The sequence below is a fragment of the Chelonia mydas genome, chromosome 8 (assembly GCF_015237465.2).
Source record: "Chelonia mydas isolate rCheMyd1 chromosome 8, rCheMyd1.pri.v2, whole genome shotgun sequence".
NCBI classification, from domain to species: Eukaryota; Metazoa; Chordata; order Testudines; family Cheloniidae; genus Chelonia; species Chelonia mydas.
In genome coordinates this window covers 3,358,600-3,377,593 of record NC_057854.1, presented here as the reverse complement: position 1 = coordinate 3,377,593, position 18,994 = coordinate 3,358,600, and the positions used below count along the sequence as shown (strand labels likewise).

Below are 18,994 nucleotides of genomic sequence, written 5' to 3'. Positions count from 1 at the left end.
ATGGGGTCACGCAGGTGTAACTAGAATTATACAGCTATACTTTGGCCTGCAGAGCCTTGCTTTCAAGGGACGATGCATTTGAAGGAAAGAGCCCAGCTTGACTGTTAGGTTGAGCTTACAGCATCGACAGTTAGAAAATGCACTCTTTTGCCTGAAAACTGACCACATTGGACATGGATACCACTGAGAAGCAATGAACATGGAAGCCCACAATTCCATTTTTAAAAATTCCCTTGGAGTAGAATTGCACTTTCCCACTAACACATTATGGGTGAAGTCCTGGCTGTATTGCAGTCCATGGCAATGCTCCCATGGACCGGAGCATATAGCACTCCTTAGTTAGTTCAGTGACGTTCAACCAGCACTCTAGATATAAGTTCATTCCAACCAGTCAGAGAACTGATTCCCTGCTTAATATTTGTACAGCCCAGCTAACACAGAAAGGGCAACATGTAAAGCTGTATATTACATGTAATGTGGAGAGGTTAAGTATTAGTAATAAATTGGATCAACAGGGGACTACACAGCGAGCTCTGCTCTCCCTTTGAGGCAGACGTGTAATTAACATGACCATTAGTAAGAGAGCTAGATGTAAATAAAAAGACAACGGCACCTCCAATTACAACACACTTTAGAGGTGTGAGGGAATCTAAACACGTCTGCAGGGGATTCTGAGTGTTGCGGCCTGCTGCCATTGTTAATATTCTACTATACGTTAATTGCTGCTCTAAAATGTATTTCATGCACAGTCTCTGCTAGCTGCATACAGGTGTCACATGTTTATTTCTTTTTCTTGTCTCACAGTAGCTCATGCCGCCTCACAGACAGAACAAATTGTTTTGATCTCACCACTAGGAACCCACAATGTGGGAGACTTTAGCTTCTGCTGCTGCTGCGTGCTGAGAACAGCCAGAGCAGTTGACTGGGATAAGGAAGGAGTCTATTTTTCTATACTGGAATTAATTTGAAAACTGGAGACCATCAAATTAGGCCTGAATAAAGACTGGGAGTGGATGGGTCACTACAAAAACTAATTTCCCCCTGCTGATACTCACACCTTCTTGTCAACTGTTTGAAATGGGCCACCTTGATTACATTTGCCTCATTAGCACTACAAAAGTGATTTCTACCCCTTCTTGTCAAATGTTGAGAATAGCCCACTTCCACCTTAATTGGATTGGCTTGTTAGCACTGACCCCCACACTTAGTAAGGCAACTCCCATCTTTTCATATGCTGTGTATTCATACCTCCCTACTGTATTTTCCACTCCATGCATCTGATCAAGTGGGTTTTAGCCCACGAAAGCTTATGCCCAAATACATTTGATAGTCTCTAAGGTGCCACAAGGACTCCTTGTTGTTTTTGCTGATACCGACTAACACGGCTACCACTCTGAAACCTAAATATAGACAGTGACAGTTGCGGGAAAGGGGAGTTAAAAGCTTTATGCAAGGGAAACGATTTGGAAGTCAGTGTTGAGAAGTAATTTCTGTATCTTTATCTACAGGCAGCAGTAAATTAACATTCCGCTTAATCAATTAATCGTGTGCTCACAGTAGTGCCTTAAGTGCCCAGCCAAGATTGGGACCCCACTGTGTTAGACGCTGTACAAACAGAACAGCAGGCAGTCCTTCCCCCAAAGAACGTACAGTCTAAACAGACACAGCCAAGGACAGGGGGAAGGAATGTAACATACAAGCCGAGCGATCAGTGTAATGGCGGCAAACGGCATGTTAGTGCCCTGGTTTTTATTGTGGGGGGCTGGGGTTTAGTTGCGGGGGGTTAGCTAACAGAAAAGGTGAGGGAAGGAAGCAGGGCAAGGGGACAGAGGGAGACTGGGCAGGAGGGGTCTGGAGCAAACTGCCAACCAGCCCACGGCAGAGAAAGTCCAGTCAGAGCTTCAGGAAATATTATCAGCGTCTGGTGGTCCCTGCTTAAACTGCTCCTGCAGCATCCGTCTCTGGCTGGCTCCTGCCTGCAGTTTCTTTCCCAAAGGCCACATGGCTGTGCGGAAGGGAGGGCCTGTCAGGGTCCTAGTGCACCTTCTGCACGGTTCTGGGACCAGGGATGCTGGTGGGCTGGGTTGCTCTGACTGGGCACCTCTCTGGGAACCAGTGAGGACTGCTAGGTCCTCAGCATTGCAAGCTATGCAGATGAATTGTGCGGGGCTGGGTGAACCCACTGGTTTCCGTTCGCCTAGGTGAATCTTACGGGGGTGTCCAGTTCATATGGTTTTCAAACCCTCCACCCTCAGCTTCTGCTTGTCGGAAGAAAAAACTCAAGGCAACGGTTCTGATAGAACCATTTGAACCAGTGAGCTTCATGGAACAGCCTCAAGCGCCCCCTCTGCATCCCCGCGGGCTCTGAGCTCCCACCTGAACGTTATTTGTCTTCACAACTTGCAACGTGTCCATGCAGACTCTGCCCCACCTCCCCTTGTCATCTTCGGGTCTTTCCCCCTCTATCACTGTCCCCACCCAATCTCCAATTTCTGTGGCCCTTTACCTTAACCTGGGTCTTCACAGGGTATCTCACTGGACTACTCCACCCCATTTCCTCTTTTGGGGAGGCTGTCCAGGAGGCCTTCTTCTCCCAGACCACAGGCATCTTCTAGAGAAAAGGCAACCCAGCCACTTCCATCTTCGGCAGCAGGTATGGGAATCCCTTCCTCAGGGTTGCTGCTGCTGCTTAGCTTGATCTTTGGCCAGACTCTAAGGATATGTCTACACTGCAATGAAAGACCCTCAGCACGGCCGCAGCTAGCGTGGGTCAGCTGACTTGGGTTCTTGGGACTCAAGCTGCAGGGCTATAAAATTTCAGTGTCAACACTTGGTCTTGGGCTGGAGCCCAGGATCTGAGACACCACGAGGTGGGTGGGTCCCATAGCCCAGGCTCCAGCCCTAGCCTAAACGTCTACAGCAGGGGTCGGCAACCTTTCAGAAGTGGTGTGCCGAGTCTTCATTTATTCACTCTAATTTTCGCGTGCCAGTAATACATTTTAATGTTTTTAGAAGGTCTCTTTCTATAAGTCTATAATATATAACTAAACTATTGTTGTATGTAAAGTAAATAAGGTTTTTAAAATGTTTAAGAAGCTTCATTTAAAATTAAATTAAAATGCAGATCTTATCAGTTTAGTGTGATCCTTGCCTTTGCTTTTCCTTGCTGAGTTTTCCAATGTCTGGCATGTATTTGGATACTTTAAGCTGCACACAGGCTTCTGAGTGATCAGTTGTTAACCAGCTCCGAGAGGGACAGAGAACAGATTTCATGTGTGAAAATACCTGTTCTCACAGGTACTGGATCCAAATGCTGAAAGCATTACAAGTGCAATTTTCTTCAAACTGTTAAATTTCATTGGCAGGGATGTCCAGCAGGTCAGAATAGAGGCCCCATGATCTCTCTCGGTAGCTTCACGTGCACTCCGCAGATCTCCAAACTTTGATGCCCACAATTCTGAGCTTTTTTAACTGAATGAACTGCATTTCAAAATCTTCAACACCCATCCACTGAAATACAGACAAATCCAAGTCGCTTTTCGCTGAACTTTTAATTAGAAAAGAAGGCATTGGCCAAATTGCTGGAAATCTTGAAATCTGTCAGAAAATTCTGATTTCAGTTCTTGCACATACCTTCTAATCTCAATGTCCAAAGCAGTGCGCTGTTCCACGTGGCGTGATAGTGATGTAAGCAACAAATCCGGACTTAAAAATATCCCAGTACAGTGGCGCTGGAACAATTTTTAAGGTGGGGGTGCTGAGCTGTGCCCCCTCTCGCCCCTGTCTGCACCCCTCACTGCCCCAGGCTGGGGTGAGTGGGCCATAGCTGGGGGCGGCTGCAGAGCCCCGGGCTGGTGGCCAGGATCCCAGGCCGGCAGTGGGCTGAGTGGGGCCAGCGGACAGAACCCCAGCTGGCAGGGGGCCGGTGGCTGGTACCCCAGGCCAGCAGCGGAGCCCCCGAACCGGTGGCCAGGACCCGGGCAGTGTGAATGCCACTGAAAATCAGCTCACGTGCTGCCTTAGGCATGCGTGCCCTGATCTACACTCTTGTTGTTAGCCCTGTAACCTGAACCCCAAGAGCCTGAGTCAGCTGACCCGGACTTTCTGAGACTGGGTGCCGGGTATTTTTTATTGCAGTGTAGACATACCCTAAAGGTCAAGGATTCCTAACAACACTTCAGTATGGGTTTACTTAGCCTCCGTGAGAACTTAAAGGGCCCGTCATCCAACAGCACCAAGAAGGTTTTCTGGTTCTATCACCACTTACTTGAGATTGTGTGAGGGTTGATCCTCAAAGAGGTGGGCAGAGGGATCCGGTCAGGTGGGCAGAGGGAGCTGATTAGCTGGCCAGCCTCTTTAGCTGACAGACATGCAGAGCTAAAAGCCCGCTGGCCCTTCCTCTCAGAAAGTGACTAGCGGCAAAGTATCCCTGTGGGAGGGCTGATTTTCTGATGGAAGTGGAACCACCAAACCAAGCCAACCTCTTCTGCTGTGGAGGTGAATCCTGCCCCTCCAGCCCAGTACCACAGGGCCCCAGATACAGCATAACTGGTGCATGAGGGAGCAGGCTCTGAGGAGCCTGAGCAAGGGAGCTTCACGCCTTGCATTCATCCCTCTCAGTCCCAAAGTAGGGGGTGCTGGAAGCAGGACAGGAACAGGGGTGGGCTGGTAGCAGGACAGGAACAGGGCCAAGGGGAATATTCTGGCCCCCACCAGTGCTGCAAGACCCTATTTTGCCCATTCAGGCTAAGCCCAGCAGGGAGGGTTCACCCCTTTGAGATCTACTGACAGACTCAGTGACACTTTCCTTCACATAAGCAAATGTTGCACTCTCTACAAAACCCCAAACGGAGCTGAGAGACGCTTGGCTTTGGGTTTCATTACAAAACTTTCTCACCACTCTTTCTGGACTCCTGTGTCGCTGAAGTGACACAGGCCTCGGTTCAGCAAAGCACTGAACTTTAAGCACCTGCTTCATGTTCTTGACTCCAGTGGGACTTTGCAGCGGGGGGCCTCCACCTCAAAGCACCCCCCACTAGCAAACTGGACAGCTGCCTCAGTTTCCCCTTCATTCCCCCTTAGAAAGGAATACAGTCTCTCAGTGTCCAACTCAAAGAGCCACCTCTGGGCAGAGTTAATTCACGTACACATTCAGTAAGCCGCAGAACTCTCAGGATAAAACTTGTCTCAAAACCCCAAAGCACAACAGGGACAGTCATGGCAGTTATCTCTGCCCCCTCCAGGGAGATCATTTCCAGGCTCCCCACCCGAGAGCCTGTTTCCACTCTGTTCACAGTTTCTTTGCCGTTGTTCTAGGGCTCCACTCTCCAGGCCATCCACCCGCCAGTTACCAATGACTTGCTATCACAGCCGCCACGTCAGGGCTCCTAAAGAGAGCTCGCCACAGTATTCCACTCTCCAGGCGCCCTTGCCTGTGAGTCCTACCCCTGCTCCTGGGATCTTGTCTCCGGCATCAGCCCTCTTTTTTCCAGGCTCAGCTTCCCCTGACCAAGCCAGTTCCTCCCCTTTGCCCAGGGGCCTCCTCATGAGCCCTCCTGGAGCTCAGCAGGGTTCCTCAACTGGCCAGTCCGCACCAACAACTTTAAACTCTCTGTACCATCTCTCATCATCGGGAGTGCGCTGTCTCCTGGAGCTCACTCCCCATAGCTCTCACCAGCTGCTCCTGTATGCCTCTTCTTTCCTTCTTAGCTTTCACTGGCCCTTCCTAGCCCTCTCTATGGCCTAGATATCCTCTCTTAAGCCCCATTGGGAGACAGGTGACCGGTCACAGTTGCATTGGACCCAGCTCTCTCTTAAAGGGGCCAGTCACCCTATGACAGACAAACACAGGTTTAAAGTTAAGCACATGCTTAAGTGCTTTGCTGGATTGGGGCCATAGCTTGAAACCCCAAAGAGCGAGCTAGAACTCAACAAACTCCGACTTGCCCTGGCAACAACCACAGAATCCTGTGAAATCAGTGGAGATGGGGGATCTGAGAGTAGCTGGAATAATGCAGATTAGGAGCGTGGTGCATGGAAGCTTTGTGCTGTGCTTGATCCTGTTCAGTGCTGTTAGTCCCTGACTTTCACGAACACCCTTCAGCCAATAATTAAATAAAATCAGTGAAGCTGTACGTGTTCATTTGCAACGCCTAGGTATGTGGCAGCAGTGTACTATTGTCCCTGGATAAGTATTGAGTACACATGATGGAGAGCATGCAATAGACACTGAAGTATTTAGGACAAACCAGCTAAAATAAGTAAAAGGAACTGACGACCAAGAAAGATGCTTGCCATGTATTTAATTATAACATAGGCAGGCTGAGAATAGTAAACAGAAAGCTATGGACATGTTTTACTTCAGCTGGCTGGCCCTTTTTTGGAAGGAAACGCTGAGGTTTTCGGAGACCACTTTAAAGAGGCTTTTTATTTTTCTTTGCAAAAAGGTACCGTTGCTTTTGTGAGATTAGTGTGCAATCGGGCATCACAAAGTCGGGGCTGGGTTTAGCTTCCAGCCCCGTTGACCAATCATGCATGGTTTGTGAGCAGTCGTTCCAGCGGTTTATGCTGCTGGAGGGCTGTCATTGTCTTTGCCAGTCAAATCCCGGTCTGTTTGAGGATTCTCTGGACACCTAGTTGTTGAAACAGTTATGTAATTGAAATGCAGATGACAGGTGATGAGGACTGTAGGACAGTGACACAGCTCGACACAAAGATTTCAACTCTCCCTATTCCCCTCAGCTAGGAAAGGTATCAAAAATCAATTTGCTGTTCCTTTTAGAAATAAAAGGCAGAGAACATGACCAGAAAACACTGGCTCCAAAGACTTGTGGTTATGGCCTGAGATGTCAACGTAATAAGGTGAGGGAGGATTTAGTGTCAGCTGTGGGCTAAAACAAAATGGAAGGTTTTTACAAGCTATAAGCAATGTCGTGGCTCCTGGAAGGGGGGTATGGTTCCAGGGGAAGCACGAATGAAAGAGAGAGCTGCTGCTGTGGAGGGGAGACGGAGGCAGAGGAATAAATAGGGGAGAATGAAAGGAAGGAGGCGGCAGGTGAGAGAAGTGGGGTGAAGTGAGCCCATGTGAAGTTTAGAGTTATCTGTGTCCTGCGTGAGGCTGTCTCTACACTGGAAGGCTTGGCTGGTTTAGTAATGTTGGCAAAGTGCTCCCTTTGGGAATATATCAAAACAGCAACTCTCTGCCCTTTTGCTGGTATAGCTCAGCCCAGCGCCCCCACCCCCATGAGCGAAACAAACTATCGGCAAAAGGGCAGTTTTGTCAGTATAACTGCGCCTAGGCTGGAGGCTTTTGCAGGCACAGCTCTGTCGGTCAGGGGTCACAGCTTTTCACACTCCTGACCCACAGAGCTAGACCAGCAAAAGCCTGCTAGTGTCACCATAGGCTGAGTTACATTGTAAGCAGCGTCTATATTAGCTCCTCTGGCCGTGACAAACGTCTCAGCAAAGCCAGGGAGAGTGGTACCAGGCTTCTCTTCTCATTCTTCATGACTGTGAATACATGGCTGAAATTTACTCCTGAGCAGTGGGGCCAGAGTGGGGCCTTGTGCCCCCGATGAACCTCACCCTTTGTGATCAGCTGCATTATCTGCTTCCCTGAAATTATACACAGGTAGGCAGCTGAAAGGTAGCAATGTAACAAAAGACACAAAATAGTCTCCAAAGCCCATTTGTCAGCACGTTGATCAAAGCTACAGGTTGCTTTAGAAAAGCAAAAGTCCTCTGCACCATGGTGTTCTTGAAGCACTGCAGGCTTTTGTCGTCACAGATCTGTGCTGGAAGACAGCTACACGTTTAATCCCGGCTGAAGAAGAATCAAAACAGGAAACGAGTTTTGCTTCCGAAGAGCAAGTGTTTTTGCAGTGAATCCTTCAGAAGAATGCACTCGATAACAGGCATCTGATTAGGTCCTGTCTACTGAACACTGATGTTTTTCTAATCACTCTCACTTGTGAAGCTGCAGACAACCTGATCATGAATGCTGAGTGGTGACTGGGGAAAAGAAATGAACAGAGCTGTTGAAATGCAGCTATTTTGCTTTTAGGGGTTCGAGCAAACATTTTCTTGGGGATCCCTTTGTCTTCCCCATTCCAAGCCTATTTATCTATCTAGTGTTTTCTGGGGAACAATAGTACGCTAGAGCTGGTCAGAAAAAGTAGTTTTGTAAGGAAATTTTGAAAAACAAGATTTCTTGTAAAAAAATTGTGTTTGTTTTTGACAAAAACTGAAAACCGAAATGGAAAAATGTTTGTTTTTGAAAACCAATTTCAGTAAAATGTTCCATTTTTGGTAAATATGTTCAGTTTTTGAAAACCAAACCCCTAAAGTTTCTTCCCAGAGCTGAACTGAAATCCAAAATTTTTACTGAAAATGTTTCCAGTTTTGATTTTTCAGTGTAAAATTAGAAAATTTCCAGCACAATTAAAATTTTCTTTAACATATTTTAGTTTGGTCAAAAAGCCATTTTTTTCTAGAAAAAATGTTTCAGCAAAAAAAATTTGACCGGCTCTGTAATGAACTACCTGCTGTGTTCAGCCCTTTGCTTTTTCTATGCACTTTTCAAACAAAAGGTTCTGATCCTACTCCTTTCAAGTAAATGACCACCCCCCATTGGACTTCACACTCAGCCTTTGCCTAATTACTCAATTAATTTTAATTAGCGAAATCGGAATCCTGAACCAAATACTTTTCTTTCTCTCAGAAAAAAAGAACTTTGAAGGGCTCCATTGAACTGTCCAGGATCAAATGTGTTGAAATTGTGAAAAGTGACATCACAATTCCCTGTAACTATAAATATCCTTTCCAGGTAAGTCTGCCTATACCAATACAATTGCTTTCTTTTGCAGAGTCTTTCACAGAAACGATCTCAAAATGTATGTAGAGGTAAACTAACACCATGGCAGTGATATAGAATAGCAAAGGGAGAACGTAAGGGGGAATAAATATGCTTTCAGCTAAGATGCGAAAAGAAATGGAGAATTGGAGACTGAGTCTTCCATTGACCACACCAGCGATTTTCAACCTGTGGTCCGCAGACTCCTGGAGTGCCGCACAGCATGTCTAAAGGGTCTGTGAAAGGTTTTCGTTACTATAGAACAACGGTTTTCAACCTGTGGTCTGCAGACTCATGGGGGTCCATAGAGTTTCTCTAAGAGTTCCAAAGGGGTCTGCACCTCCATCTGAAAATTTTTAGGGGTCCACAAATAAAAAAATGTTGAAAACCACTGGACTACACAAATTCATAGATTTTATGGTAAGAAGGGACCATCAGATCATCTAATCTGACCTCCTATATAACACAGGCCACAGGATTTAATCCAGTTATTCCTGTATTGAGCCTAATCACTTGTGTTCGACTAAAGCATCTTCCAGAAAAGCATCCAATCTTGATTTGAAGACTACAAGTGTTGGGGGCGTGGAAGGGGGAATCCATGTCTCCTGGTGGTTTGTTTCAGTGGTTAATCACCCTCACTAATAGTGAATTACCCCCCCTTTCAGTGGGTTTTAGATCAGGCCCTTGATGAATAGGAGACATGCAGGAAGGCTCTTCCAGATGGGAGGAGCACTAACGGAGAAGGCTTTTCAGTAACGGTGGTAAGATTGTAGAAGGACCAAGAGGAGACAGTGCTAGGGAAGAGAATGGAGAAAACATATTCTCTAGTCTACAAAGAATAAATGCAAACGTGATATATTTACCTTGCCATCAAATGAGAAATTCCATAGCGTTAGGTGGCCATTACATTTAGAATTCCCATTTGGCTCTGTTACCTGAGTTGCTAACTCTCGCAATTTTATCACAAATCTCACGATATGTGGCCTTTTCTTAAGGCCACAGCTTCTGGAGGCAAGTGAATACAGGAAAATCTCATCTAATTCATTTATTAAGTACATTTCTAGGCCTCACAGTTGCAGAGAAAAGCTTGAAAATGTGATCACCACCACCCCCCCAGCACATCCTACAGAAAGAAAAGAAAAAGAACCCAACATTTCTTATTACATAAAAACTCATGATTCTGGGGCCTGACTCATTATTTTGAACATTTGGGGTTGACAATATTGTATTCCTAATGTAGATTATAGATCAATTTCTAGCACATTAATCTAAACACTAAGACTGCACATTTATCATATGCCTTATTGACTAATAATTGTATAGAGGGCTCTGTTCACGATGGGTGAAATTCCCCTATTTTGAGCTGTGGAGTACACCAGCTCATAGGGGTACAATAAGGGGGAGCAATTAACTTCCAGCACAGGACTGGGGTCGGGAGATCCCAGCTGTGCCACAGACTCCCTTTGCGACCGTCAAGAAGTTACACAGCTCACGTTTCTAATAGTGGCTTCATTTTATAGGAGCCCAAGCTTAGAAACTGGGGGCTTTATCTTCACAGGGGCTGAGTCCCTGCAGCTCCGACTGAAATCATCGGGAGATGAGTGTATGTCAAACACCCACAAATCAAGGCCCCACTGGAATGCTAAGCCCCTTTCCACCAGCGAGGCCCGCTGGGCTGAGAACTTTTGAGGGATGGCTGTTACAGGAGTGCTCTACATATGAGCTATTTTTACTTAGACAGTTATCAGATAAAGTGCCAGGTCCTCAGAAAGATATAATCTTGTTCAGATATTTTCTGGGACCAAGAGAAGTTGGTGCTGTGCACTCCAAATGGCTGCTGGTGTGCGGCCCTTTACCTGGCGCGCTTAACAACAGCTAACCAGCTCTGTGCCAGCTGGGAGCTGCCACAGGCCGAGGAGAGGTTTGGCTGGGGATATCCACCAGCTTCCAGTTTCTTTGTGTCACTGGAGCATGGCCAAGGATTAAACCCTTGTTTCCTGGAAACACCAATATTTAAAAAGAAACAATCCCTTCAATATGTTTCTTTCATCTGAATTCTTATATGTTGCCATATTGCTTAACAAATAAAATAAAGCTGGAGTAGAAAGCTGGGTTCGCTCTGCAGAGAAAACAGGTGAACTCCTTTTGAGATATCTGACAAACTTCACAGGTGATGTGAATGACACATGGAAGTTGCACCTGCTAATTGCAGGTCTGAATTTTGCCCCGGAGACAGTTCTGTATAGTTCTGTAAGAGCACATTAAAAAAAAAGGCAGCTGTATCCTGCTGTAGATCTGCCACCCAGCCACCAATGGGTCTGTGTCTTCGTGTGGCTTGGTACATGAGCCCGCACAGTGCAATACAGACTGTATCGTACAGAAAGATAGGGGTTTTTTTGCACGCTTCAGAAGTTTGCTGCAGGTTTGAAAAAGCAACTTATACAAGCAACTGTACAAGACAGATCAGCACCATCAATGGAAGAGTAATTCAGAGGGAGCAGGAGATATGCCTTTTTTTCTGTTTTTTCTTTGAAAGTTATAATTTATCAATATAAAGGGAATAATTCAGGGTTTCCAAGGCTGCACAGCACTTGTATGTGCTAAAAAGCATCAGGACAAAGGGATCAGCGGAGGGATTGATTCTTTAAAATAACAGTCATAAACTCTCACCATTCCTCCCATACGACTGGGGATACTGTTTAAGGACCAGCTGATGTCTCACAGAAGTCTCTATTTAGAGACTATCAGCCTAAATCCTTTGGCTGCTTTGGAAAATGTTAGCTAATTTGCTTAAATGTCACGAATGCTCTGCATTTCTCTTCCCACATTTGTTCAGAAGTAGGGACAGCTTTATGAAAACAGCATCTTTGTTTCCTAGTAGTTCACTTGCTTCTGCAGCTTATTTCCCATCTAAAATCCTAGAGCCAAATTCTGCCTAATCACACTGGAGTAAGTCCCGAGTAGACCCATTGAAATCAATGGAGTTGCTCAGAATATACACTGGTACAAGTGAGAGCAGAATTTGGCTCTAGGATTTCAGGTGAAGACAAACTGCATGAACAGACACACTGCTAAGAAACAAGGATGCTGCTTCCATACAAATGTTAGTAATAGTAGAAGTTGAAAATAGAAAATGTAGGGCCAAATTGTCTGCTGGTGGAAGTGGCTGGAGCTACACTAATTTCACTAGTGTTTCCTCCACAGCAGAGAACTTGACCCCAAAGAATGTCTGAGCTGAATTCTTTCCTGGACAATATTCCCTATCAATTTTAAATAACCAAACCAAGGTGCTAGATTCTCTTGGGGTTATGAGCCATTTCTGAGAACACGTTGGCTGTCACATTTGCCTACATAGTCACTGCACTATTGGTATGTAACTCATTGGTCTGTGGTCTGTAAGGTGCTTTGAGTTCCCCTAGATATGAAAGACAGCAGGAGCTGTTTCTAATCACTGGCTTGCTTCTCTGGTCCCCTCTCCAGATTCTTCATGACAACTACCTGCTGTATGTGTTTGCACCCGATCGAGAGAGCCGGCAAAGATGGGTGTTTACTCTGAAAGAAGGTAACCTTAGTCCTGTGCGCAATCGAATTGAATCTCCGAAGTCACCTATTCCAACCCCGCTTTCTCAGTAGCCATAGACTAGAAAAAAATTACAGCTCAGAGGGAGTCAAATGCCTTATATTTGCACATGCAGAATGGCACTCGTGCAGGTGGTTATACAGCACGCTGGCAAATTTTAGGGGCACAGTTTCAGCAGCCCTTGGAAAAGTTGGTCCATGGGGAGGTTTTGGTTGGATTTCACTGGCAACATTAGTTAGTTAATACATTGTCCTAACCTTGATTCTTCTGATGCTGGGGGAGAGAGGGTATTTTACTTGATTAATTTTTTTTTGCTATATATAAAGAGAGTTTTTGGTGTGTAGAAAATCTTTCAACCACAGTTAAGACTCTTTGTTTGGATAACAATCTTCCTAAAGAAGTCGTTATTGGGAGGTTTATTTGTGATGGCTTTTATTTCCCTCTCCTCTTGCATTATATTTGTTGGGATCATTGTGTTGATTATGCAGTGAAAGTGCAGTGAGCACTGCAAACAGAAAGGACCATAGTGCTTGAGATAAGGGAGGTCTCGTTTAGTAACACGGATTGCACAAGTCCTCCCCTTTACCTTTTCCTGGTTTATAACACTGGCCGTTGTAATATGAGGGGAGTGTTCCATTTATCGGGGAGACTTTTAGCCTTGCTATGAAGTTCATTGTTGCTGCATTTACTCTGCAACCATTTACTTTGCTAAAGGCTGCTCTGGTTAGTGCTCCGCTTTAGCACTTCCTTTAGTTAAACATTTCATAACTTCGTCTTCACGGAGCAATTTAACAGGCTCGGGTGATGCAGGCCTGCAGATCTTTTTTTAATAGTAAAAGGGTTTTTTACCCAGAGAGCACTAATTTCAAACATGGGAGCTTTAATCCCTCATGAGGACAGTCAGATGGGTATTTAAGCATGTGAATGCTAAATGTTAAATGCCAATTTTGAGCCATGCAGCTAACACTGTAACTGAGCCGACAGTAGTAACTGACTGTATCCTATACATGCGGTACAGTTGTGGTCTCTTATAAGCGTCTTGGCTAAATGCTATGTCAGGTTTTCTATTTTTTTTATGAGTGCTTTTTTTTTTTGCCTTTGTTGTTGAAAATTTAAAGAGAAACACTTTGCCAAGGTTCTAGTCTTCCCTGTGCAATTGCATAATTTCCATTAATGTTAATCAGGGTTTTTTGTGTCCACTGATGGGAGAATACACTCCTTACATGAGAAAGTAGAACATTTAAACACATCTGGCTGAAGATACTCACAAAAAGAGGGCTGTCATCAGCCTTCATGCTCTTTGACTGAGGGAAAACAATTTTCCTTGAAATTCAGATGATTTTCACTCACTTCCACTGATCTTTATCAGAGCTCGTGTCAGTGCCACAGACCTCAGTTTGTAGTATAAATCCTTTTTAAAACAAAACATTTCCTGACTTTTCAGAAACCAGGAACAACAACAATTTGGTGCCGAAGTATCATCCAAATTTTTGGATAGATGGGAGATGGAGATGCTGTGCCCAGACAGAGAAGCTGGCAGCCGGATGTATAGAATATGACCCCACCAAGAACGGTACGGGATTCATTACGGATATTCTCAGTCTTCGATTTGTCTGTGCCAAGCAACAGTAAGATTCATCCCACCTTGTAAAAAGCACTGAAGAACATTGTGCTACAGTTCCAGGGAAGAGAAATGGTGCCACCTTCCCGGGATGTACCTTATCCTCGTCTTCCTATCATCCTTTTAAAATGGTATTCTTTCCTCTGAATTAAAACTGACCCAGTTACCTCACCGGGGTGTTAGGTGCTATCCTTTGAATGAGGCGTAAAACCAACGTGCTGACCACTTGTGATCAGTAAATGACCCAGGACAATTCTCTCAAGAGAAGGGAGTTTGCTCCTGTGTCATGGCAAAATTATATTTCTATTTTGTTCTACCTCCATTTGCCCTGTGGTTTCAGCTGAGAAAGTTATTCTCCACTTCCTCTTCTGAATTGGCTGTATAGTGCTGCTAGGGGGAAACAAACGTTGCATTCTACCAACAGCTGCTTTCCACTGGTGCCTGGGCAACCCTCATACAACACCTTCAGGTCTAGTTCTTCTGGTTGAAAGATGCTATGCAAGTGTGAGCGTCTTTTTTTTGCTTCTTATTCCAACAGCAATAAGGAGCCAAGCCTTGTTATTCTTAAATTATATTCTTCTCTATACCTCACAGCCATTTCAACGTCACTTACATGGCTCCCTGATATTCTTCTCTGGTTTTGTCTAGATTGGTCCCAAATTAATTTACTTCATTTCATTTCAGCCTCCAAGAAGCCTCTTCCTCCCACTCCTGAAGATAACTGGGTGAGTGCAGCGAGGCAGGAGAAGCCTCAGCAGTGCCTTGTCTGATTAACTTGCCCTGGGGAAAATGCCCCATTTAGGGCTCATTGCTTTTCAGTGCACTATTCTCTGCAAAGAGATTAGCACGCCCGTGATTCTTCCTGGATTCCACGCTCCTCTTGGATTTTCACCTTTGTCTTTCTCAAACTGTGTATGAGCAGCGCCATGTAAGGAGCTAAGTTTGCTCATTAAGATGCAGTTTCGTTTGACAAATGGGCAGCAGCTTTGCAATATTTTACTGTGTTGCGAGAGAAGCAGGACCTCTGCTGTGCTAAACGCCACCACACTGAAACACTTCAAGCTTATTCCAAGTCAAAGGTGGGCAAGCCCAGCAGCACTGATAACCAGTCCTCATGTTGCTCCTTCACCAGGCAGCTGGGCTTGCTGTTGTTCAAAAGGGCTGGGAATTTCTCAGTGATCCCAGCATCCCCCACCAGGGCCCTAGAGACCCAATCATTTTCCATGTAAATTTCCCAGCATCGAGGATATGGGATCCAGTATAGAGGGTACATTTCACCTACTTAGCAGTTAGTGGCTACTTGCCCTGTATTTTTGTGGATATAAATTCTGAGCCTGGTTATTGTTTTTCTTTTTTGCAGAGGCTGTTGCTAGACCCCAAGGATGCTTTAGTAATGGCCGTATATGACTACAAGGCTCAGAATCCCCAGGAGTTGACCTTACAGCGCGGGGAGGAGTACTACATTATTGACAACTCTGAGGATCATTGGTGGATGGTTCAGGATAAGAATGGGTAGGTACCTTTGTCCTAGCAGCGCCTAAGTCATCTGTAAATCTGCTGTGTGTGTCCATTACAAAACACACTCAATAAAAAATCGTTGAGGGCCAGATTCTGGTACCCTTACTCACCTTGAGTAGCACCTTCCTTGAGGAGGGGTCCCATTGACTTTAGTGGAACAACTAATGGAAAAGGTAGCTTTAGGACTGCTTATGTGTATGGAATCTGGTCTTCTAATTAAAACACGTTCGTTTTCATATCAACCCCCAGCTGGCAACACAGCCTTACAGCTTTGGAAACCAGAATTTTGCAAAGCCTGCCGAGAATAAAGCCCAAACAGGAAGCAGAAGCCACTTAGCTCCAGTGTTTTCAGGATAGTATTCTCCAGATTGAGCAGAACAGAAACAGCACAGAACAGGTTTTAACTAGCTGAATTACTCATATTAACACTGCAGCTCCCAAGCAGCCTGGTCCCGTAACCCTTGCCGAAAATGAGTAATTCCACCTAAATGAAGGGTCTATGTGTGAGTAAGAACTAGCACACAGCCCTGAGCACAGAGCAATGTGTAACTGCATTGCCCTGGGTGGAGCACGGGGAAAGCACTGTGCCTACAGCTGGATGGGAAACAGGTTTCCTGTCTCATGAGAATTTGTGAGGTTTTGAAACTTTTTCCCATCCCAAATCAGGATGAAAAGTCAAAATCTCAACAATTTTCATGAACCCGAAAAAAAAAAAAAATCAGATTGGGCCAGTTGAATAGTTTGGTTTTGATGATGTCAAAACATTTCATTTTTTTTACTGTCAGTTAAGTTACATTTTGCAATGAAAAGTCATTCCAACCCCAAACCAGACCTTTTTCTCTTTGGTACAACGTTGAAATGGAATGTTTTGAAACTTCTTTCAAATTGTTTTTAAAATGGGAAATTTGGTAAAGCCAACCCTTTCCTGTAAACAGTTTCTATTCCAACAAACGGCGTTTTCCAACAAACCACTGTTTTGTTGGAAGATTTCTCAAGCAGTCCTAACTGTGCCATAGGTACACCCCTTTCATTCACAAATCCTCCTTTTCAGCTGGGGTGGAGGGAATATGCTACATCAGCTCCTTACAAATTATTTTTTGTCTAGATTAATTTTTGACTGGCATCCATTCAAAACAACAAGCAAATACAGAGCAGGGAGTGAGGTTTCCTACATACTAAAGTTTTCAGAGCTGAGAGTACACGTACAAAGAAGCTCCTGGCTTTCTGATATACTGACAACCTAATCTCCTTTTAACAGGCACGAAGGACATGTACCAAGCAGTTACCTGGTGGAAAAATCACCAGACAACCTGCAAATATACGAGTAAGTAGCCGGAACTTGTTTCATGGGTCTTGACAGCTCTAGTGGCATCGACACTAACCTCCTTTGCAAGGTGCTTTGAGATCTAGTGATGAGAAGTACTGAGTAAGAACTAGGTAATATTAATATTACAGCTGCCGCTGACTCAGTGAGCCTGAAGTCCCACTGTCTTGCACGTTGCGTAGTCATTATGACACTTCTTTGGGTAACGTTTGACAGCCCCACGGAACAGATGTATGTGATCATACTAGTTAGAAGACAGTGGAATCAGGTCCTGTGAGCCTGTCTTGTAACATCACATAAATGAATAGGGAACTGCAGCGTTCTCACCTTAAACTTGACGTTATTCTTGGACAGTCTCATTGTATACTTCTGGTGCAGTGAAGATGTTAGTTCAAGTCAGTAACTCTTTCCTTTTACTAATAGAACTAGGGCTGGTTAAAAATGGGAATGTTCTTCCATGGACAAATTTTGCACAAAACCAAATATTTTTGTTTTGGGGGAAGGTTTTCTCTACATTTTAGATTGTTGTCAATGAAATGATTTGAAACTAAAAAAGGGAGTGGGCGGAGGGGAAGGGGAAAAATCCCACAAAACACACGTTTTTGTTTCGGTTCAAATCAAAAGGAAACTAATTGTTCAAACCGATTCATTGAAAACCATCAGGAAAATATGAATGATGTAAACGTTTTCTTGAAAGTTTTCATAGAATTCAAAGATATTTTTCCATCAAAAATACTTTTCCATGACTGGCCCTACTTTACAGACTTGATATTAGCCTTTACAAAATGTATTACGTCCCTTGAGTTAACTGGCAATCTGAAGACATGAATATTAATTCGTAGCAAATATGGGCAGTCCTGGGGTATATTTTCTTCATTGTTGTGCTGCAAGTTGGTCACTGACTTTTTAAAACTGGCTTTGCTTTTGCAAGCTAAACAAGGCAATATATGATGATTGGTCCAAACAGCCGGGAATTCCTGACTGAGTCGTTCTGTTGCTTTCAGATGGTATAATAAGAATATCAGCAGAAACAAAGCAGAAGCACTCCTCAAAGATGAGGTAAAGTGGTGTTACTTTTTGAATGAATTTGGAAAGCAGTACGTTTGTTTCGACTCCAATTTGCTTAAAGATATTGCATATGAGGAAGGAAGTTAGGTGACTCCCAGCGGGTTAAGGAATTCTGCTTTGCCTCCAGAGGCCTGGATTCCTGGTTGCCAATGTTGATGAGTTTGTTGGTCTGGAGTTAGTCCCTACAAAACGTTGGTCTCTCCATATACCCATAATTGAGCTTGCCTGGCAGTCTCTGCTTGACACAGCGCCCTGGACTGGAATTGCAAGGAGTGATCTGCAGGTCAGGAGTGAGGTGCCAGGGCAAAGCTCTGCAGGGGAAATTTACATAGCTCCTGCCCGCTCTACAGCCCTACTCCTGAGAAAGGGGTCCTCATGAGTGAACCCCTTCACCTATGCAGATCCCCAATGGGGCTCCATGCAAGTGCCTGCCAAAGTCAGCTGGCAACCTAAATCTAGTGTCAATAAACAGCTCAGGCTGCTCATTCTCGTGAGCACAGTTGCCCACTTTTCTGTATTCTAAATATGGTTTTTGTTATTCCAAGTTTTCCATGGTTGGTGGGGAGGGAGGTGGCTTTGCTACATCACAATGACTCCACATAGCCCATGCAGAAAGAGTTCAAGTGATATCTCCTCCTAGAAAATGGCCACGGACATATCCAGAATAGCGCCACTGGCATCACAAAGAGAATGTCCCTCTGCATTTCCCAGGGAAACAGTACGGTGTCAAATGAATAACAACGTTTAATCAGTGCATGCAGTGTAGTTGTAGCTGTATCAGTCCCAGGATAATAGAGAGTCAGGGTGGGTGAGGACACATCTTTTATTGGACCAACTTCTGTTGTTGAGAATGACACGCTTTCGAGCCACACAGTGTTCAACCTGAAGAAGAGCTCTGTGTGGCTCGAAAGCTTGTCCCTCTCACCAACAGAAGTTGGTTCCATAAAAGATATTACCTCACCCACCTTGTCTCTCTAATATTTAATTATTGACAAAGGTGGAAAAGATCCTGTGGGCTGCCCGAGCTATAAG

At 44.8% G+C, this 18,994-nt stretch overlaps 1 protein-coding gene across 1 annotated transcript in view; it reads left to right on the top strand.

Annotated features, from left to right (window-relative positions):
- Window positions 1–18,994, top strand: part of ITK (IL2 inducible T cell kinase) — a 43,503-nt gene that overhangs the window by 9,813 nt on the left and 14,696 nt on the right. Inside the window, exons 2-8 of the mRNA XM_027820917.3 lie at window positions 8,720–8,824; window positions 12,332–12,413; window positions 13,876–14,004; window positions 14,737–14,777; window positions 15,413–15,564; window positions 16,829–16,894; window positions 17,899–17,953. Coding sequence (XP_027676718.2) covers window positions 8,720–8,824; window positions 12,332–12,413; window positions 13,876–14,004; window positions 14,737–14,777; window positions 15,413–15,564; window positions 16,829–16,894; window positions 17,899–17,953 — 630 coding nt within the window. The remainder of the gene's footprint in view (window positions 1–8,719; window positions 8,825–12,331; window positions 12,414–13,875; window positions 14,005–14,736; window positions 14,778–15,412; window positions 15,565–16,828; window positions 16,895–17,898; window positions 17,954–18,994) is intronic.